At 35.5% G+C, this 22,971-nt stretch overlaps 1 protein-coding gene across 1 annotated transcript in view; it reads left to right on the top strand.

Moving 5' to 3' along the window:
- Positions 1-22,971, top strand: part of IFT88 (intraflagellar transport 88) — a 140,995-nt gene that overhangs the window by 72,170 nt on the left and 45,854 nt on the right. Inside the window, exons 16-21 of the mRNA XM_004680357.2 lie at positions 7,356-7,542; positions 9,126-9,234; positions 10,888-11,038; positions 11,668-11,783; positions 13,910-13,962; positions 16,446-16,511. Coding sequence (XP_004680414.1) covers positions 7,356-7,542; positions 9,126-9,234; positions 10,888-11,038; positions 11,668-11,783; positions 13,910-13,962; positions 16,446-16,511 — 682 coding nt within the window. The remainder of the gene's footprint in view (positions 1-7,355; positions 7,543-9,125; positions 9,235-10,887; positions 11,039-11,667; positions 11,784-13,909; positions 13,963-16,445; positions 16,512-22,971) is intronic.

Here is a 22,971-nt window from a genome sequence, read left to right as displayed (position 1 = left end):
TTCTGATATGTGCCATGCCTATATATTGTTATGAAATATAGCATATTCTGTATTACTACAATGATGTAATATATTCACTATATATGAATATATAGTATATTCCCTTATTACTATGGAAATGTGTTATTTCCCTTGTATGTGTTAAGATGGAAAAGAGATCAGAAATAGTGGTTAAGAATAACTCATGTTTTAGACCTATTGGGAGGAAAGTGGTGCCAGGTTCAGTTCCAGAGGAAGGCATGGATTAGGGGAAAGTTGCTGAATTTGTGTATTTTTAAAAATTATGTAGTGATGATTATACATTCATTCAAATAGAAATGTCTAGGAGGCATGTGGAGCTGGTTTTAGATGGAAAATCAGGGTTGTTAGCAGAAAGAATGTCCTGAACAAACTGCAGATACAGGTTTTGTGGACTTCACCCCATTTCAGGCACCAAATCCCAGCATCACCAAAGGAAGGACTGCTAGGACCCGAAGTGGATGCTAAGCAGCTATGTTTGATAAAAACTACAAATCCTAGCATCACCAAAGGGAGACTGCTAGGACCCAAGGGCAGAGTTAAAACAGCCATTTTGGCTTGGATATAAAACTGGTCATGTTTGGTTTTGGGACTGTTGGTCTCACGGCTGGCATCTTATCTCTTGGCTCTTAAGCTTTCAGCGTTCTATTGGGGTTCTAGGTCAGCAGAACTGGTAGGATGCATTAATGGACTTAACTCTTTCTCTCTTTCACTGAGTTACTCATTTCCTTTTTGCCTTGTAGATAAAATCATTATTAAACCTTTTGTGTGTGTCTGCAGTTGAATCTTAAGCACATGGGTGAGGCCTCACAGACACGGTGTCCTGTAACAGGGTTTGATATAAAATTTGATGGTAGTCTATCTAGAAGTTAAAACCTTTATAATAGACGTTATTGACTTAAATGTTTGTGTTCCTTTTCATGTGTTATAGTCCTAATCAATGTGATTGAAGTGAGAAGTTTAAAGGCGGCTTTTCATCTTTCTTGCTCCCCAACTCCACACACACTTTCCCCCACCCCACCATGTGTGAACATAGCAAGGAGGTTCTCTGAAAACCAGAAAGCAGCTTCTTACCACACACTATGGGATTTTGGGACTTTGACCTTGAACTTCCCAACTGCCAGAATTGCGAGAAATGAATAGCAGTCTATAGTATTTTGTTGTAGCAACTTGAAATTAAGATAATGGATAATCTTTCCAAGTTTAAAAACATAGCACAGAACTGAGAATTAACTTTGGTGGCAAGAATAAGAACAGCATCAAAAAGATGGAAAAGAAAGAAGGTAGTATGATCTCTGAAGTAAAAGAAGCACTAAGCTGCTAAAATTACCTCAAGGAGAGGGCTAGGGAGCATAATGGGTAGAGAGAGAAATCAGGCTGTGATGCAGTCACCATCAGGCCTTACCCAACTCTGTTGGGGGACAGAACAAATTGAGTGTCTTTGGTGTCCTGCAAGAAAAAAAGTTTACATAGTAATGATGTTGCAAGCCACAGAATTTATTAAAAGTTAAAGTGCACGATATTTGGCTAGGTAGTCTCTCAGAACATGAGAGTTCTGCCTCAGAACACAAGATCTGCCTGAGGATCTAGAGCAGCTGGACTTCTATGATTTCTTCCTCCCAGGTTGGGTGGAGTCTCTTTAATTAGGTATACCTTCCTCCTACCCCCACCCCAAAATCTCCTTGGTTCTAAGAATCTGGTCTCTTCCCTTCTTCTGCCCTTATACAGTCCATTGGAATTTATCTTGGTGATTCCTGATGACAATGTGATCCCTGCAGGAAACCACAAACTTAAATTACATGCTAATTGAGTAAAGGTTGTGACAAGACAATAGATACAACCCATAATAGTTTTCAACTTTTAAGGGCTCATTTGCTAAGCACCTGTTGGGACTTGCTGGATTTCAGTTGGATTCCTTCCTAGCAGGTGCTTGGGTACCCCTTGCAGTATCCCTAACAAATTGACACTGTACTGACCCCTTAGCTAGATGGGGGCTTGAGGGGTGAGGAGGTCATGGCCTTTTGTACTTCTTCATTAACCAGTCATTTGGCTATAATAGCCTGCTCACAAGAAATAGGTTATGAATTTGGGTAGTGTCTCTTTATCTTCAACTCAGGATAATTTGCAGAGGGAACTGACAACTGAAACTTGTGACCTGGTATATTCCTAGCAGTTCAATTCTGAAGGAATGGTGGGAGGGATGTGGGAGGAGGAGTAAGATTAGTCTCCACTATAGCTTTTTACATTTTGAATTCAGAAAATAATTTGTGAATTTTGTGAAAAGTTAAATTATTGATCAAATCTGTATTAAATTTGATGGCTATAGAGGAAACCAAGAAACTATTTAAAGAATAAAGAGACTGATTAGATTTAGTCAACCAAGCAGAGCCACTGGTCAGTAATTTGTTGTACCTTGTTTTGAGAATTGTTGTTTTGAAGAAAAGTAATGTTTGGTATGTTGTTGAATAGGGTATACAGCTGAAGGTACATTGTTACATAGTGTACATTTGTACCAGTTTTCTGTTGCTCTGTAATAAGTTGTTATATATGTTTGCTCCCATTTTATCTGGAGGGACTGGGTTTACTGGGATGTTCTGCTGGTCTGGCTTGGGTCATTCATGTAACTGCCATCATCTGAGACTTGACTGATACACATGGTCCAGATGTTCTCCTCATGTCTGACATTTAACTGAGCTGTTGGCGTGGTTTTCAGTACTCCTTTACAATGCTTCTTCAGCAGGAGAGCTCAGACTTCATACATGGGACAGAATTCTTGAAAGCACATCCCAGTTCACAAATGCATTACATTATTATGTGCACTGTATTTGATATTAACTAACTGGGGTAATGAGACAAAAACATACAAGGGCATGAATGCTGAAAGGTGTGATCCCTGAGCCATGATTCTAACAAGCTACATTATCTGCACACAAGTCCCAGTTACTTACTTTTTTTTCAATATTTGAAATATACTTATCCCTCCCAAGAACCTCATCCAATCATAGCTTCAGGCGCAGAGAATATCCTTTGCATAAGGTCTGGAAAGAGATGTGGCTTTCTCAGGCATAAGTTAATCTTGATCCAGAGATGTTTTGGGGAACAAAAAAAGACTCATCATAGCCCCCATCCATTTAATATCCTGTAGTGAGATAAAAATATAATACATGTGGCCCTCCCTGGTGGCACAGTGGGTTAAAGCACAGCACTAAGAAGCTTAAGCCACTTGCGCATGAGTTCGATCCCCGCCTGCCCCAGAGGTGATCCACATGGGGCCCGCAGACCTCTCTTGACCCACCCGCTGCTCCCCTCAGCAGTGTACTTCATCTGTCTGCCTGTTCTGTTCCCCACTCTGTCTCTGGTGAATCCTCTCACCCTCTGCATCTCTGGCCAGTACCCCAGTTCTGTATGAATAAATAAATCTTTAAAATATATATATATATATAATACATGTAATAGACACTCCCATATAAGGGGACACCTAGCCATCACTGGTCCTTAGCAGTTCTGAAATCTGTCTAAACACATTACTTTCTATGGTCATTGCCTCCTAAGTGGGCCTTAATTGAGGCCCAGCTCTGTTCCTTATGAGTGATACCTCAGCCCGTTAGTCTCTATGACTCTTGGTTCTGCTTTCTGAGACTTTCCTTTTACAGAAGAAATTGTCTGTTTTCAGGTTATTAAACTTACTGCTATGCTTTCTGCTCAGAAAAATTGCAGGCCTCAATCTTCTTTTTTGAACTGACATTTAACTGTCTTTCCTTTTAATCCAGCACTTAAACTCCCTTAAAAACTTAGAAGATTTTCTATAACTCTTGTTGCAGTTTCCTTCATAACTCACATCCATATTTAATTTCAAGACAGGTCCCTATCCACTTAGGTGTATGAGGCCACTATGGAACAAGTCCCAAAGATCCTTAGCAGTCCTTTATGCTACATGAGAGAAAAGGTCTACCAGGCACTACCTTAAACCATTCTGAAATGTTTCCAAACCCTGATTTTATATCTACCCTGCAATCATTTAATAATCTTTTGCCATCAAGAGAAACTGGAAATAAGAAACTGTGTTATTCTTCTAACATGACAAATCCTTGTTCTTCTAAATAATAGTTTTATTTTTAACTCTTTTTTCTCTTCCTGTACCTTATAGCAAGTTAAAGTAAGTTAGTTGGCACTTTCAGTGTCCTGCCTAAAACCTCCTTAGTCCACATATACATTCATTAAATACACATTCTGTCTTCTAAATCAGTATAGATATCAGTTTTCCTACTTGTTTCATTACCATAAAATATAACTTACCCTTTGTCTATCCTCTGACAACAGCCTCCACTAATCATTTACCATTTCTGCTGTCACCATCAGCAACTCCCCACTGCTCTTCTAAATTCTGCCCACTGCCTGATCCAAAAGACAGTGTTACATGTTTTAGCTCTAAAATAGTGGCACTCTACTTTTCGATACTTTTCAAAATTTAGAGTCCGCCCAAATACTTACACATGAATATTCATAGCAGTATTCATAATCAAAAGTATATGGGGACAACCTAAGTGTCCATCATCTTTGAACGGGTAAACAAGATGTGGCATATCTCATACAATGGAGAAGGGATATAAGAATTAGAATTTATCCAGTGGTGAAGGAGCTATGTAGGTATAGGTACAGATGGGGAGTTAGAGAATTTGGGAAGGAATCGCCAACTGAATGAGCATGTCTAGCTACCATTCAAAAGGGGACTTCATGGAGAGGTCTATCAGAAGCAATTACCTCTCTATATAGTGGCCTCCTCTGTGGGACCACAGTCACTGTGGATCTGGATCATTGTGGTCAGCAGGGGTGGCAATCAGGAAGAAGAGCTGGAAGTGGAGTTGAGGCAAGTGAGGTTAATCTAACCCTTTGGCATTTTGCATCTGATGATTAGAAGACAACCTCCAGAAAGTAAAGGCTGCTGCTTTCTGTCTAAATTCCACATATCCTAGGATTTTCTTTTGGCCAATTATATATATCTATGTATATATATATTTTTAACTTTTAATTTTAATTCTTTAAATTTATTTTTACATCATTCTTCATTTTGTGCCTTTTTCCATCTCCATTGTAATCCCCATGGACTTCCCACCACCAGTTTACCCATGTGCCATCACCATAGTCCCCTGCACTTTTCCCACCCCATTTTTGATACCATTCCCCACTCCACCTGCATAAAATGTCTCTGGTATATAGTTGTTCATTGTTTTTAATTTTTTTCTTTATTACAATTGCTTCTCTCCCCCCCTTACGTGCCAACTCCCCACCACCACCACGGTCCCTTATGCTCCTGTTATGAGTGAAACCATCCAGTATTTTTCTTTTTCTTTCTGGCTTATTTCACTAAGCATGATCCCTTCCAGCTCCATCTGTGTTGCTGCAAAAGGGCATCAGTTAATCTTTTTTGATCACTGAGTAATATTCCATTGTGTATATGTACCACATCTTTTTGATCCAGTCATCTACTTTTAGGTATTTGATTGATTCCATATCTTCCCTATTGTAAATAGAGCAGCAATAAACATGGGAGTGCAGGTGTCCTTTTGAATAAATGTTTTTGTGTCCTTTGGGTAGATACCTAGGAGTAAGATTGCTGGGTCATATGGAAGCTCAATTTTTAGCAGTCTGAGAAACCTCCAAACAACTTTCCATAGCGTTTGCACCTCACCAGCAGTGTGGAAGAGTTCCTTTTTCTCCACATCCTCACCAACATTTTTTTTGCTAGTTGTTTTAAAATGTGCCATTCTCACTGGTGTGAAATTGTATCTCATTGTGGTTTTAATTTGTATCTCCCTTGCATCTCCACTTTGAGTTGTTTTTTGTGCATGATGCAAGATACTGGTCTAGCTTCATTTTTTTTGCATGTAGCAGCCCAGTTTTCCCAGCACCATTTGTTGAACAGACTTTCTTTGTTCCATTTCATATTCTTTGCCCCTTTGTCAAAGATTAGCTGCCCATAAACCTGTGGGTTTATGAATAGATTTTCTATTCAAACCCACTGGACTGTATGTCAGTTCTTGTTCCAGTACCACGCAGTTTTGATTTTTTTTTTAATATTTATTTATTGATAAAGAACTGGGTACAGGCCAGAGGTAAAGGGGCGGTAAGAGGATTCACCAAAAACAGAATGGGGAGCAGAACAGGCAGATCAACGAAGTACACTGCTGAGGGGAGCAACGGGCAGGTCAGGAGAGGTCTGCCACGCCATGTGGATCACCTCCAGGACGGGCGGGGATCTAACTCTTGGGGAAGTGGCTTTAGCTTCTTAGTGCTGTGCTTTAACCCACTGTGCCACCAGGGAGGGCTGCAGTTTTGATTTTTATGGCTTTGTACTATAGCTTGAAGTCTGGGAGTGTGATGCCTCCCTGTTCTCTTTCATGTTAGCCAGGAGAGTTTTGGCTATTCAAGGATTTTTTGTAGTTCCATATAAGTCTCATCAGTATTTGTTCTATTTCTCTGAAGAAGGTCATTGAGACTTTTATTGGGATAACTTTAAATCTGTATATCACTTTTGGTAGGATGGCCATTTTAATGTTAGTTCACCTGATCCATGAGCAGGGAATGTCTTTCCATTTCTTTGTGTCTTCTTGTATTTCTTTTAACAGTGCTTAATAATTTTCTTTGTAGAGGTTTTCTTCCTCTTTTGTTAGGTTTATTCTCAGGTATTTGATTCTTTTTGTTTCAATTGTAAAGGGGATTTTTTTTTTAAATTTCTGCTTCTTTTGATTGGTTGATTGTATATAAGAAGGCCACTGACTCTTTTGGGTAATTCTAAATAAGAGCTGTACATAAAAGCATACTTGGGGAGCGAGGGATTGGGGGGGAAGGCTTCTAGCTTAACAAACTGACATGGCTTATGAATAGAGAGGTCTATTAACTCACATTTTGGTCCTGATAGAGCATTGGCAGTAGAGATGACAAGAAGGCAATCGATGCCTGAAATGCAAGACCTATTGAGTTATACAACCAGTTTGATAGGGTTCAGAAAAGATAGTGATGTCTATATAGCTAGTCAGTGCTTTAGGTTTGGGGAAGGTAGAATTGCAATAAATAATAATGTGACATTTGGGCATTAAAATGGAACCACCTGCTCAAACCATAATATTATGGAGAAGTCAACCATAAGGAACTTGGCTAGTTGAAAGAGTATGATGATTACAAACCTTAATATGTACAGTAGTTATCAAGACCATAATAGGTACAATAGTTATCTTCTCTGTAATCTCAGAAAGTTTGTTTATCAGGTATAATTTTTTGACAGTCAAGATATTTGATGAATTTCAAATAATATCAATATATTTTGTATTTGTATCTAGGAAAATGAATTTGCACAAGCCAGCAACTATGCAGATTTAGCTGTGAATTCTGACAGATATAATCCTTCAGCTCTTACTAATAAAGGGAACACAGTTTTTGCAAATGGTGATTATGAGAAGGCAGCTGAATTCTATAAAGAGGCTTTAAGAAATGATTCTTCTTGTACAGAAGCACTTTATAATATTGGTAAGTGAAACAGGCAAAACCACCTTTTTTTGGTTTTGCTATCACCTTCTTTTATTTTGCTTAAAGAGTTCCAGCTGATTAGGAAGGGAGTTAAATTTCATTTAAGAAAAAGTTGAAGATTCTCAGGTTATAGATTATTTTAAATGACTAAAAAGCTATATACATGTAAAATTCAGACAGATGTACCAAATTCCCCTCAAAAAATACTTCTGATTTCTGTATCATAGTATATTAGACTGATTCCCTCCTGCTAATACTGAATGTTGTAATTCAGCTTTTGCCAAACTAATAGGATGTATGAAGGGGTGGGAGGGGGTGCATTTCATTTTCTTCCTTTTTAATTATGAACAATTTCAAATGTGTTTGGAAGTTACTGGTTTATACTACAAATGTGTATTTTCATACCCTGCCCATCAGCAGTACCCCCAAGTAATCCTCTACCATGTTTCCTTAAGCCTCTTTCCTCCCCAGCTCCTACCCAACCCCTGCCTTCTCTTGTTTCCTCGCTGTTGCTATTTCCTTAGATGTCTCATGGTCCTGGCCTGTCCATATTTAAAAATCTGAAGCTAAAATGGGTGGGATTTCCTACTAGGGAGATTTATAGGTTGGCCCCCTGATAAGACTACCTGTATGAACTTTTAGCTGAGAACTTCTCATCAGCCAATTGGATTTTTTTTCTGTTAGAAAAGGCTTTGAACCTCTCACCTGAAGGAGAAAAGAAAACCTGGTGGGTTTGGGAGAAAGCTGAGGAGTTAGCAGTTTGAGGTGGAGTACAGGAGATCCTCCTTTAGGGCCTCCCCAACTGATGTTAAAAGTCATTGGATGGAAAGGAGTAGGTATGACTTCAGTTATCTGGAAAAGAGCATTATTGGCAGAAGGAAGTGAATAGCAAAGAATGCAGGAGTTTGTTTGCCAAAATATAAATTCTTTTATTCTCTTTAATAGCTTTAAATACTTTCTCTAGCCCACTGTTTGACTTTTAACTTAACTTTAAATCATTTATTTTGCTAATCCTTTTTTTATATACTGTCAAATTTGGCTTTTTAATAAATGTATGGCTTCATTCATTTATTACTTTATGAAATGCTTTCCTACTCCAACTACATAAAATCCCTTTCCTCTCTGTTCTTTTTATACTTTGACAACTTTGTTTTTTTCTATTTAGCATTAAAATATAATTTGAATTTACTCAAAATTGGAATAAATTCAAGATAGGAATCTTCTCTTTTCTTTAAATAGTCAATTGCTTTGACCCTGTTTATTACTAGTTTAGTCCTCATTGATTTTAAGCGCTCTCTATAACTACATCAATTTCTGAACTGTTATTCTATTCTGCTGGTCTGTTTGTCTATTCCTGCTCCCCTACCATACTTTAAAAAACACGAAAACTTTACAGCATGTTTTAATATCTACCAAATCCTGGGAGACAATTCCTTTCCCAACCACCCCCTTTATCTTTTTTTTTTTTTTTAAATTCTGTTCCTATATTTTTCTTGTCAGTGGATTCTTATATTTATAGATTAATTCTGTTACTTTAAGGGTACTGCTACCAGTAATAGTGCTTTTATTTTTCTTCTTTTAAGGCCTTACATATAAGAAGCTCAACCGGCTTGATGAAGCTTTGGACTGTTTTCTGAAACTTCATGCAATCCTAAGAAACAGTGCCCAAGTTCTTTACCAGATAGCAAACGTGTATCTTATGTGAAAAGTATTTAGACAGTTACTAATTCATTCAACTAATGATTGAGTACCAATTGTTAAATAGTTTTAACTAGTGAAGAATTTCTAAAGATTTTGAAACCTAACTCTCAAATTAATATGTCATAGAATATATTTGAGTGATACTGTTTTAAAAGATCATTTGCATTGTAAGGAGAAATATTTAAAGGTCAAAACTATATTAATTTTTGGAACTAATAATTGAATAGTTGAGTATGATTAATAGCTTATAAGTATACTTAAGCTATTTATTGGATATAAATTATATGCCTGAAAAATATATGTTAACTCGGTCTGATATAGTATCTTTGAAGTAGTAGTTTAACTAATGAAAAGAACATTATTGCTTATATTGATCAATAATATTGATAGAATTTGGATAATCTCTTTTGGCTGACATATATAATTAATGAAAATAACTCTCCAAAAGCTTCATCCCTCAAAATTATGCAATGTTTATATAAATTCACTTTTATTTATTCCATTTATTCAGTAGTAATTATTGACTTTGTATCATATGTGCCAGTATTATTTTTTGAATTCTGAGAAATATTTAAGCATAAAACATTGCTTGTGTTACTTTCTCCTACAACTCTTAGTTTTTTTAGTGCCCCCTCCCCTTATTAGAAAACTTAAAATTTGTTAGTTTTAAATACCTCTCTTTTAAAAAAATAAAACTTTCACTCCTTTTTAAAAAAATAATATGTGATGACAACAACATTGAAAAAGATTATAGTCTTATGTGGGTTTTAGGTTCCCATTATCTTTATATAAATTCATTTAGAAAAAATAGATTACAAGGTATATCATTAATTTTAAGTACTAGCTGCTATACTTTTGATGGAATGGCTGTACTTTTGATGGAATGGATAAAAAACTTTTGTAAAAAGTCTTAGTTTTAGAAGAGATTACTTTTAGCTTTTTTGTACAATCTGATTTTACTGAAACTAATATGATCTATGCTATCCAGTTCATGATCAGTTTAGATCTAGTTAAATAACTGATTTGTGTAAGGCTTTTTGAACACATTTATTTTTTCCTTATGTTATCACGTTTGTCATTAAAAACAGAAGATTCAATGAAAGTTGAATTTCATTGAGTCATCTAATTAAAAACACATACTATGTAACCAATAAATATTGATGTAGATTAATTATTTGTATGTATGCAAAGAACTTAGTAGATACAAAAACTACAAAAAAGATCTCCCTATCTTTAGTTTAAGTATAACTAGGGAAACTCATGGAAACTATTCCCTAATACATTTAAAAACATATTTAAAAAGGTAGAATAATCAAAAACCAGTATTTAGCTATTTTTATTAAGGACAAATTTTGACTGTGCTTTGAAGACAATGGCAAACATTAATTCCACTAGAAATTTGAAAGTTGATCTTCATGAATAGTAATGAAGCAAAACAATGTAAAAAATACAGGTGTGTGTGTGTGTAGGATTGTTAACACTACTCCATCGTTCACCCTCATCACTGAAGAAATCCAGGTAAACAGTATTGAATGGCATATTACTATTCCCTAAGAAATATTTTTATAATAATAATGTTTTAGGTTTGTTTATTGATCAATAAATTTTTAAATATTGTGTTATCCTTAACTGGACTTAATCAAGATATGAATTAATGGAAGACCCCAATCAAGCTATTGAATGGTTAATGCAACTGATCAGTGTTGTTCCAACAGATTCTAGAGCTTTGTCTAAGCTAGGAGATTTGTATGATAGTGAAGGAGATAAATCCCAAGCATTTCAATATTACTACGAGGTAGGTGTATAATCTGACTTCCCTTCTATTTTTTAGGTTCTAGTGAATTGCTACAAAACAAATGAGGCTTTTTATTTTTTCAAATAGAAATTCTTATTAAAGCATTTGTGAAATGTAAAGTTAGTTTTTAATTTTCATAAAATGAAATAAATTCAAATGCATTTCTCTCTTGAAAACATGATTTTTACTTCTTTTTGATTCTATTCATGTTTTATTTGACTCATCATATTTCAGTATATAAAGAGATATTTATAGATAATTGAGAAATGCATTAAACAAGTCTCAAGTTTCTAAATCTTACACAGTTAAAAAGCTTGAAAAGAGCCTTAGTAATGCATACTTTTTTTAATATAAGAGTTTATTTTTACATCATTTTGTGCATTTTTTCATCCCAGTTGTATTCCCCCTGGGCTTCCCATTACCAAATCACCCTGCGCCATCACCATAGTCCAGTGCATTTCCCACCCCCATTGTTTTTTATCTTGTTTATTTTCTCACCTGGTCCATTATAGTCCTGCTATGGTAACTCATACATTTTTAAGAAACTTCACATTGGATTAATTCATTTTAAGTAAAATGTTCAGGAACTAAACTCAATATACTATTTCCATATCCCATACTTTTTCCAGTCATATAGGTACTTCCCTTCTAACATTGAAGTCATTGAGTGGCTTGGAGCCTATTATATTGACACCCAGTTTTGTGAAAAAGCCATTCAGTACTTTGAAAGAGCTTCTCTTATACAGTAAGTAACTACTAAGATTTTATGTTTAATTAAATATCATGTGTTGGGATTTGATTTTATCTCTAGAATTAGAATCTGATAGGCATATATTCTTGAGCAAATTGTAATGAACATTTTTGCATTATTTCCACTTTCTTGTATTACATTCCATTTTACTTGATCTTTGTTATAGTAAATATTTTCCTTTTATGTAAAAGTTATAAAAGTATCTTCTGTATGTATTTTTCTTATTCATATCAGCAATCAAACATTATTTCTTTGCCAGTTGGAAAATGACTATCTCAGTCTCAGGATAGACTTTCTGAAAGAGTCGTCATATAAAAAATTTGTGTTGGTTTCAATTTATAATTAATATGTTATATATTAAAATTAAACTTTAAAAAAAAAGATATCTTTAATTTCACATCAGAATATTTTGTTTATTTCTGATTTGAAAATAAGAAATACATAATGCTCTGCTTTGTATTGGGCAAATTAAATTTTAATATAGAATGTGTATTTTAATTATTAAATGATAAAGGAATGCTTAATAATATAAGTAACCTCTCTGTGTGTGGAGTTTGTAATAGGCTATTAACTTTTATGGCATTTGCCTTATATAAATTAATATTTGGAAATTATAAAGCCAGCAGAGAGGGATGGTTTTTATTTATAATTATATACTGGAGATTAAAAGCTGGCTAGGTAATACACTATAAATTTCTTTCTTGACACTTACGACTGAGCTTAACATTAGCCATTAGCTCATGGAAAACTCTTCCTCCTTTCTCCAGCTACCACTGTTCGATCCTTGACTCCTGTTTGTGAATGCCATTTATTGGCCTAGCAGTCATTTCCTAACCTAGCCTATCATACTTTTTCTCCATCTCAATAGTCTAACCTCACAAGTCTTGACCACTCTAACTTCACTGATCTTTACCCCACTGCTTTTTAGCTGCCTAGATCTTACCTGATTCTGATTATCACCCAACACATTTATGCCAATAAAAACTTATAACACCCAGCTGTTTGAACATAACTTCCTCTCCTTCTAGCTTTCACACTCCCCAATTTCCAACCTGCTTGTCCTTGGTGAGATTGAGGCCTCCAATTTCTTGACCCTTTTTTCTGTTACAATTTCTTGGACCTCGGGTTTTTCCTATAGCCGCAGTGGAGATGATGAGTTTTTTTTTTTAATTACAAGTTTATTTTTACATCATTTTGTACATTTTTTTTTCCACCTCAATTGTAATCCCCGCGGGTTTCCCATCACCAAGTCACCCATGTGCCATCACCATAATCCCATGCATTTCCCTCCCCCCCCACCCCCACAAAATGTCTCTGGTATATGGTTGTTCATTATTTTTGTTATTTTCGGAGATGATGAGTTTTAAGGAGGGAATAAAGTGGTTATGTATTTTATTTAGGTCAAATGGGATGTCTTTGTAGGCAATAGATTTGAGGTTAAGTGGCAGGGATCTGATTTAAACCCAGAGTTCTCTAATTCAAAAGCTGATAGGTTTGCCTCATCAGGTAAATAGAAGGGAGATTCTGAAAAGTGAGAAGAGCATTAAATTATCCCCTGGTTTTTAATTTATTTAAATCTTGCTTTTTTTAGATATTTTTAATAGTAGTCTTTAGAAATCATGGTTATATACATTTTTTAATTTACAAAAGATACCAATTCCTTTTTATGGGAAAAAGGAGGATGAATAGAAAAAACTCTTTACTCTTTCTGTAGTTGAAGCCTACTAGTTCAAATATAGGTAAAGCAAAGTCAAAATTGCTTCTTGGGTACTGAATGTTACAAACATAAGCCTACATTTCTAAGCCTATTTTAAACTTCAGTGCTAAGTTTACACATAAGATTATGGCAAAGGTAATGATAGTGTTTAAAATAGAATGAAGTGGTCTTTAGCAAAATGGATTCTCATTAAAATATCTAAATAAATGTGTGAACTAGACTGAATGACTCTTAAATTTAAATTTCATAATATAAATATGATAGCTAACAATTAACAGTTAGCTTGATTTGATCTAGTCAAATTTCAAAAACTAATTGAAATATAGTACAGATACATAGTTCTGTACATCATCCAATTATTTTTGTCTCATTCCTAATTTTATATAATTTATTTCTTTTATAGGCCTACACAAGTAAAATGGCAGTTGATGGTAGCTAGTTGTTTTAGAAGAAGTGGTAAATATTTTGATTTTATTCTTTTTTAATATGTTTAACTAATGTCTTTTAGGTGATTTTACTTATAAATGTTTCCATTGCATATTTGTCTGTTTGAAGCATTATATGAAAAACAATTACTGTGTACAGAAAAGTTATGCTTACAAAGTGGATTTTAGTGTATTACAACACTGATATTAAACATAAATTCATTATTTCTCAACATGATCATTTTCACAAGTTAGTCAATAGAATAGGCCTACTGTACACGTGAATTTTATTTCCATTTCCTACTTATCTAATTAATTCTAAAGGCCTGTATGTGTTTTCCCAAACTTAAAAGACTAACTGGAACAGTTTGTTATTATACCAAATGTCATTAGATATCTTCATTTGTGTTTCCAGTAACTGCTTTTATTATATCCTATACTGCTGACCTGTAATAAGAACTGTTCATACTTCTGAGCTACTGTGAAGTGAATGATATTGCTGAGAGATCATAGACTACATAGAAAAGTAATGTTACCAAACTTGTAATCCTTCTTGCAGAACATACAAATAATCAAGTTCTCCATCCAAGGGAAGCGTGAATTGTGAAAGTAGTAACAGTGTGGTCTCACTCAAGCTTTGTAGGTTTCTTTATCTCTGTGAATTCCTTCACAATAGCATCAGTATACATTTTTACTACAGTTCTCAAATCATTTGAAGGGTTCTTTTTTTTTTTTTAATACGAGGGGACTTTTTTTAAAATAATGTAATAGTTTATTTTTACATCATTTTGTGCATTTTTCCATCTCAGTTATCCCCGTGGGCTTCCCATCACCAAATCACCCATGTTCCATCACCATAATCCAGTGCACATCCCTCCCCCCACTGTTTTTGATCTGGAGGGTTAATTTTTTTTTTAAAAAACATTTCTTTATTTGTGCATACAAAACTGGGGTACAGGCCAGAAGCTCAGGGACGGCGAGAGGCTTCACCAGAGACAGAGTGGGGAGCAGAACAGGCAGATCAACGGAGTACACTGCTGAGGGGAGCAGGGGGCGGGTCAGGAGAGGTCTGCCACGCCATGTGGTCACTTCCTGGACAGGCAGGAATCGAACTCATGCGGAAGTGACTTTAGCTTCTCAGTGCTGTGCTTTAACCCGCTGCGCCACCAGGGAGGCCCTGAAGGGTTAATTTTAATGTTACTGTGTCTCCTACTGGATAGACAGCCATACCTGAACTATATACACTTTATTTACATCACAGTGATGTCCCAGTGTTCAAAATTGCCTATGTGCATTTAGATGTCAGTCTTATGAAAGTGTACATATATTAATATATGAGTTATTCTGGATGAATTAAACTTGCATCTTGAGTCAATGAAGTGCATGTTAGAAAAGAGAGCTAACATTTGAGAACCTTCTGTATGCTAGATGCTTCCTCCCTATTTCATTTAATTCTTAGAACTCTTGAAAGCTAACATAGTCATCCCTCTTATATAGTGAGCCTCAGAGAGATTCATAACTTGTTTACTGAGATTTTAGCAAAGAACTTAGGCCAAAGTTTATTTTTCCTATTCTTTGCTGTTGTGTGAAACTATTTTATTACAAAACAAAAATTCTTTCTAGAATTTTTTAGTGTTTCAAAATAAAACCTACAAAAGTACTTTTAATCTTTTCCAATTGAGTGAATGATAATTAAAGTCATTGTTTTTTTAATATGTCATTTACTAACCTGAATCCTAATATTTAAGAAATTGAATATATTTTAATTCTTTAATTAAATGTTTGAATTCTGTTTATATGAAAAGATAAATTCAAATGGTTAAAAAAAAGCATACTCAGCACCACCCTTGGTGACACAGCAGATTAAGGCACAGCATTGTGAAACTATCCACAGCTGCTGCACATGAGTTCAGTCCCTGGCCAGGGAGGTGACTTACCCATGTGCTTTATTTAGCAGACCTCTCCTGTCATGCCCACTGTTCCCCTCAGCAGTGTACTTCCTCTAGCTTCCTGTTCTACTCCCCACTCTGTCTCTGGGAATCCTCTCACTGTCCTGCACATCTGGCCTGTACCCCAGTTCTGTATGTGTAAATAAATAAATTTTTAAAGAGAAAAGGAAAAAGCATATTCCATAGTTGTTTCCCCTAACTTAGCCAACCACCCTTATTCATTTCCTATATGTCCTTTTAGAGAAATTAATCATGTGAAGTAAAAATGTTCCTAAATTAATATTCAATTTTATGAATGGATCTTAAATTTTTGCAGCTAATATTAACTTTCAAGAAGTAGAACTAAATTTCAAGCATCATTTATTTTCTTTGTTCTCACCCTTTTTCAAATGTAATTAACTTATACATTTTCTTCCAGAAGTTATATTAAAACTTAAAATGGTTGCATGTGCTTTTGGAAAAATAAGACTTTACCTACCAAACCTTTGGGTTAAAATGAATATTTTTCTGAAACCTTTTGATTTCTATAATCTCCTAGTGGTTTCTGTTCTCTTTTTCTTTATAGGTAACTACCAGAAAGCATTAGATACTTATAAAGATATTCACAGAAAATTTCCAGAAAATGCTGAATGTAAGTGAGTTTATATTTTAAAATTTTGAAAGGTATAGATCCTCACATTTTTATGTCCTGATGTTTAGTAATTATATTTGTTGTAGTATTTGCAAGCATAGGTGCTGTAATTTGTGGTACATATGTGTGTTTTAACATATACTAAATGTTTAAATGTGTCTATAGGATTCAAAACTTTATGTAAGTACACATTTTTATAGAATTTAATTGTTGATGGATTTAACAATTACTGAATTTTCTTTAATAAACATGTATATTTTAAAGTTATATGAAATCTTAAGGATAAATTTTAAGTTTATAAACTGATGTTTTATAGAAAAGAGCATTTCTAACCATTTAGTGTACATAATTTTTAGGTTGAAAAAATATTTTTAAAGTTTATGAGCATAAAACACTAATAATTTTGTGGATACTGATGGCAGTGTTAACTTTTTTTTTAACCCATCACTTTTTGCTTGTTCTTTTTAGAAATAGCATTAGTTACGCACTTAATGAAAGAATTTTGTTTTTATTGAAGCCACATTGGTTTGCATTATTTATGTCTTATAGGTATAGGACTGCCTGTCCCATAATTGTTACTACACAGCGTCCAGCAAAGCCCATCCCTGTAGTCCACTGTAGTCCCCACTTTGTTATCATCCACCACCACTCCCCTTCTGGTAGCTTCAGTTTTGTAGTCAAATTTCTAGAGTGTGTTAGTTTGGCTTATCTGACCCTTTGTTTAGTATCTCTGTACTCCTCATATAAGTGACACCATCCACTATGTCTTGTCCCTCTGATTTATATGACTTAGCAATATCACCTCCAGCTTCATGGATGTTGCCGAAATGGCAAGCTTACCTTTTTTGATAGCTGGACATTATTCCATTGTGTATATGTACCACATATTACTGGTCCACTCATCTGTCTTTGGGCACTTAGATTGTTTCCATTGCTTGGCTATTGTAAATAGTGCAACAATGAACACAAGAGTACATGTTTCACTTCAAATTTGTTTTTGTATTCGTCAGTTAGATACCTGGGAATGGAGTTGCTGGGTCATATGTAGAACCACTTTAAATCATTTGAGAAATCTCCATACCCCCATAGGGGCTTAACCAGTCTGTACTCCCAACAGTGGTATTTGAGTATTCCTTTTTCTCCATATTCCTACCAGCACTTGTTTCTAGTATTTTTACAATAGCCTTTCTCACAGATGTCAGGTGATAGCTCATTGTGGTTTTGATTTGCATTTTTTCTTAGCAGTGTTGATGAGCACTTTTCATGTCCTTGTTGACCATCTACATGTGTTCAAGAAATGCCTACTTAGCTCCTTTGTCCATTATTTAATTGGGTTATTTGTTTTCATTTTATTGAGTTGTATGAATACTTTATATATCTTGGACTGTATATTTCTAAGAATTTGTCCATGTCTCCTAAGTTTTTGAACTTAACTAGCATACAGATTGTTTATAGTGATCTCTTACAATACTCTGAATTTCCGAGATGTCTGTTGTAACTTGTCCTCTTTTGTTTCTAATCCTGTTTATTTACATTTTCCCTTCTTAATCTACCCAGCTAGATGTTTATTTTATTTTTTCAAATAACCAGCTTTTAGTTTCACTGACCTCTTGAACTAACTTTTTTATTTGTATTTCATTTATTTCTATTCTAATTTTTATTATATCTATCCTACTGGATTTTAATTGTTCTTTTACTGGTAGCTTAAGGTGGGTGATGATTATATATTAGAGCTCTTTCTTGTTTTTGATGTGGGGCCTGTATTACTATTACTATATATTTCCTCTTAGTAGTGTTTTTGCTATGTTCCATAGCTTCTGGTAGATTATGTCCTCTTTGTCATTTGTTTTGAAGTATTTTTTTAATTTCTTCTTTAACCAAAGTCATTCAGTAAATATGTTGTCCAATCTACAGGTTAGAGGGTTTTTGTGTTTGTCTGTTTTCTGTATGTGTGGTTGATTTCTCAGTGATACTTAATGTGGTCAGAGAAGATGCATGGTATGATTTCAGTCTTCATGAATTTGTTGATATTTGTCTGGTGACCTAACATGTGGTCTACCTAGAGAATACCCCATAGTACTTGAGAAGAGTATGTGTTCAGCTTTTGAGAGGTACAGTGCCCTATAAATGTCTGTTAAGCTTGTGAAATCTTAATTCTTTGTTTAAGTATATTAATCTCTCTGTTGTGGAGAGTTGATGTTAAATGTCCCCTGTCATGAGGTGCTTTTTACAATATCTGGTTCCAAATTTGTTAACAGTTGCCTTATGTTTTTATGCTCCTTTATTTTCTGTGTATAGTTTGAAAGTGTTTCTTGATTTCTTCTTGATGTATTGTTCCCTTAATTATTATATAGTTTCTGTCTCATTTTATCTTCTTTAGCTGAACATATATTTTATATGGTGTAAGTTTGGGTGTTCCTACCTTCATTTATGTCCCTTTTTTAAATTATATTTATATGTGTATATATTTTTTTACATCATTCTTAAATTCTGTACATGTGTTTCATCTTGGTTGTAATCCCAGTAGAATTCCCACCCCAGTATTGATCCTTTTCCCCTCTCAACCCTGTAAAACTGATCTTCATTTTTACTTTATTACAATTGCTTTTTTTCCCCCCTGGTCCCTTATACCTCTGCTATGAGTGAAACCAGCTGGTATTTTTCTTTTTCTTTTTTTTTAATTGTATTTTTAATTTTTTTTACTTGTTCTTCATTTTGTGCATTTTTCATCTCAGTTGTAATCCCCATGGGCTTATCACCACCAGTTCACCCATGTGCCATCACCACAGTCCAGTGCACTCTGCCCACCTCAGTTCTGATCCCATTCACCCTTCCACCCCCATAAAATGTCTCTTGTGTATAGTTGTTCTTTGTTTTCATTTTTATTCTATTACATTTGTTTGTCTCTTTCTCTCTCCCCCCCCCCCCCCCGATCCCTTACTCTCCTGCTATGAGTGAAACCATCTGGTATTTTTCTTTTTTCTTTCTGGCTTATTTCACTAAGCTCTTCCAGCTTATTTCCCTTCCAGCTCCATCCATGTTGCTGCAAATGGCATGAGTTTATTTTTTTTCATTGCTGAGTAGTATATTTAATTGTATGTACCACATCCACTTGATATCTAATCAGTTACTTCTGGATTGATTCCACATCTTCCCTAAATAGAGCAGCAATAAACATAGGGATGCAGGTGTCCTTTTGAACTGATATTTTTGTGTCCTTTTGGTAGATACCAACCAAGGAGTTGAATTGCTGGATCATAGGGAAGCTCCATTTTTAGTAGTTTGAGAAATCTCCAAACAGGTTACCTATTTGCATTCCCCCAGCAGTATAGGAGAGTTCCTTTTTCTCCACATTCTCACCAAGATTTGTTGATGCTAGTTTTAAAAAATATGTGCCATTCTCACTGGTTTGAAATGGTATCTCATTGTGGTTTTGATTCACATTTCCCTTATTACAAGTGATGTTGAACTGGCATGTTGAGCATCTGCATTTCCTCTTTGGAGAATTGTTTCTTTAGCTCTTCTGCCCATTTTTTCATGGGGTTGTTCGTTTTATTTTTGTTGAGTTTTGTCAGCTCTTTGTATATCTTTGTGATCACTCCTTTATCATTAGTATTGTGTGCAAAAATTTTTCCCAGTAATTTCTGTAATATCTCTTTTGTTGTACAGAACTCTTTAACTTGGTGTAGTTCCAACTGTTTATCCTTTCTTCTTTGTGTGATGTATACTTAAAAAAATGTTACTGAGGTGTATGTTTTTCTTTTTTTTTTTTAGGATTTATTTATTTGTGCATACAGAACTGGGGTACAGGCCAGAGGTGCAGGGGCACGAGTGGCTTCACCAGAGACAGAGTGGGGAACAGAACAGGCAGATCAACGAAGTACACTGCTGAGGGGAGCAGCGGGTGGGTCAGGAGAGGTCTGCCACGCCATGTGGGTCACCTCCTGGGTGAGTGGGGATCAAACTCATGCTGAAGTGGTTTTAGCTTCTTAATGCTGTGCTTTAACCCACTGTACCACCAGGGAGGTCCTGTTCTCCTCTTTTAATTGCTTTTAATGTGTTCCATGAGTTTTGTAGACCTTGTGACCTCATTATCATTGTTCTCAAGATATTTTTTAATTTCTTCTTTGATCTCCTCATTGATCCAATGGCCCTCCAGTAGTGTGGGCTTCAGTCTCCACAAAGTAGGTTCCTTCTTCAAGATTTATTTCTAGTTTGACTCCTTCATGGTCAGAGAATTTAGTTGGTATGATTTCTATCTTTGTGTATCTATTAATACTTGTCTTGTGTCCCAGTATGTGATCTATCTTTGAGAATCATCCATGCCGATTTGAAATAAATGCATTTTCAGATTTTTTTGTGGTACAGTGTTCTGTAGATGTCTGTTAGGCCCATGAAGTCTAAGTCATTGTTTAGAGCTTTAGTGTCTTTGCTTATTTTGTATTACACATTCTGTTTGTCTTTGATTTTATTCCTTGTTTTGATCAGTTCTTGTTCATATTGGCTTTGGCTTAAAGACTTCTTATAGTATTTTTTGGAGTGATTGTTTAGTTGTGACAAAAGTATGGAGTTTCTGTTTGTCTGAGAATGTTTATTTCTTTCTTCATAGAGGAAGGAGGGCTTTGCAGGATAAGGTATTCTTAGTTGGCATTTGATGTCTTGGAGTTTGTTGACTTATGTCCCTCCACTCTCTCTTTGCTTGAATGTTTCTTCAGAGAAGTCTGATGTCAGCCTGATTGGTTTCCTTCATAGGAAATTTGTTTTTTCCCTCTTGTCAACTTCAATATTTTTTCCTTGTCTTGGATTCTTGGGAGCTTTACCATTATGTGTCTTGCTGTATTAACTCCTTTCATCATGGAAGTTTGGTGTTCTCACATGTCTATTTTCATCTCCTTCATACTTAGGAATTTATCTTCAACTATCTCTAGGAATGTTTCTTAATTTCTTGGCCTTTTCCCTCACCTTCTGGGGGACCTATAACTCTTACATTTCTATTCCTCTTGGTGTCAGATAGGTCTTAGAGTCTTTCTTCACTCTTTTTCCTTTTTATTTCTTTCCTTTAAAAGTTTTGATTCTTTTTATTTCTAAACTTCAAGGTACTGGTACATTCTTCCATTTCATCAATTCTGTTTTTATTACTTTTCCCAGAATTCTTTATCTCATCTAGTAATCTTTTAACTTCCTGCATTCCTTTTATTTCCTTTCTTAAGGTCTTGTTTTTCTTCAGTTCATTATTTGTCTCACACCATTTTTTTTCCTTTTCATCTTTATGTTTGTTAAACTGATGATTCCAAACTCTGTCTGATAGGCAGAATTCTTCCATGTCATTGTTGATTTCTGGTGACTGATCTTTTTGTGGTGTGTTTTCCCCCTGTGAGCTTACTTGGGTATTTGTATTTTTTTTTTCTCCCTGTCATTTGTTTCCTAAGGAGTTCTGGATGAGTGCTGTATCCAGTGACACACTCCCTGTATATTTTCTCTGTTTTGTCGGGAGATGGTGGGATTTATATCTTGCAATTGTGGTTGGGGGATACATACTCTTGTTGGTGGCCAGGGTCCCACTGTTGCCTCGTTTCATCAGAAGAAGTACTCCTATTGGCAATGGCCCCACCCCTGGTTACCAGCTCAGATGAGGTTACCAGCTCAGATGAGGTAGTGTGTGATAGTAGTGAAGGCTTTGATGCCCATCTTTAGCTATTGCCATGTGCCATTTGTTGGCAGCTATACCCTGCCCAGCCTCCACTTTCACTATCCTGGGAACCACACACTTACGGCAGACCCAGTGCTCCCGGATTTTTTACTGTGGTGTAAATCTGCCTGTTCTAGCAGACTGCCACCACAGTCTGCCAGACTTCCTGTTCATGGCCAGGTGGTGTGTACTGGCAGCTACACCTTGCCCAGCTTCTACTATCTTAGAACAGCTGCTCAAGGAGGGAGTGCTGCTGCTCAGTTTCAGGTTATGGGGGTTTCCAGGTGTTTTGCAGGCTGCATCCAGACCCCTGCCTTACCCCCAACTGAGTTTTACCTATCCCGCAGCTCTCACCCCCATTTGCCAGTGGCCAGTTAGGGTAAGATCAGTTCCAAGTAATAGGCTTGGGCCTGACAAAGTCCCGCTCCCTTCCACATGAATTAACCTGCTGACTTTTTTTATTTTTCTTTTTACACTCTCTGGAGTTTTTAGATGCTTCAGCTTTTCCCAGTTGCTTTCAGGTTTTTTTCTCCTCCTTGAGGTGTTTCAGACTTGTGGGTGAAGGAGGGGGAAAGGGTCCTGGTTGATAGCTCCCAATCCTTTCTTCCTCCTGCTTCCTTTGGGACACCAGTCCTAGCCAAAATGTCAGAGTCCTTACTGAGTTTACTATAATTACTCAATTATTTATTATATGTAAGAGAGAACTTAATGCCAGTGACATCATTCCTCTAGGTCCTATTTCTTTTTTTTAAGTGTGTGTGTTTTTTTTTT

Source organism: Condylura cristata, unplaced genomic scaffold (genome assembly GCF_000260355.1).
Source record: "Condylura cristata isolate star-nosed mole 26May11 unplaced genomic scaffold, ConCri1.0 scaffold00010, whole genome shotgun sequence".
Classification (NCBI taxonomy): domain Eukaryota; kingdom Metazoa; phylum Chordata; class Mammalia; order Eulipotyphla; family Talpidae; genus Condylura; species Condylura cristata.
This window is presented reverse-complemented; position numbering and strand designations above follow the sequence as displayed.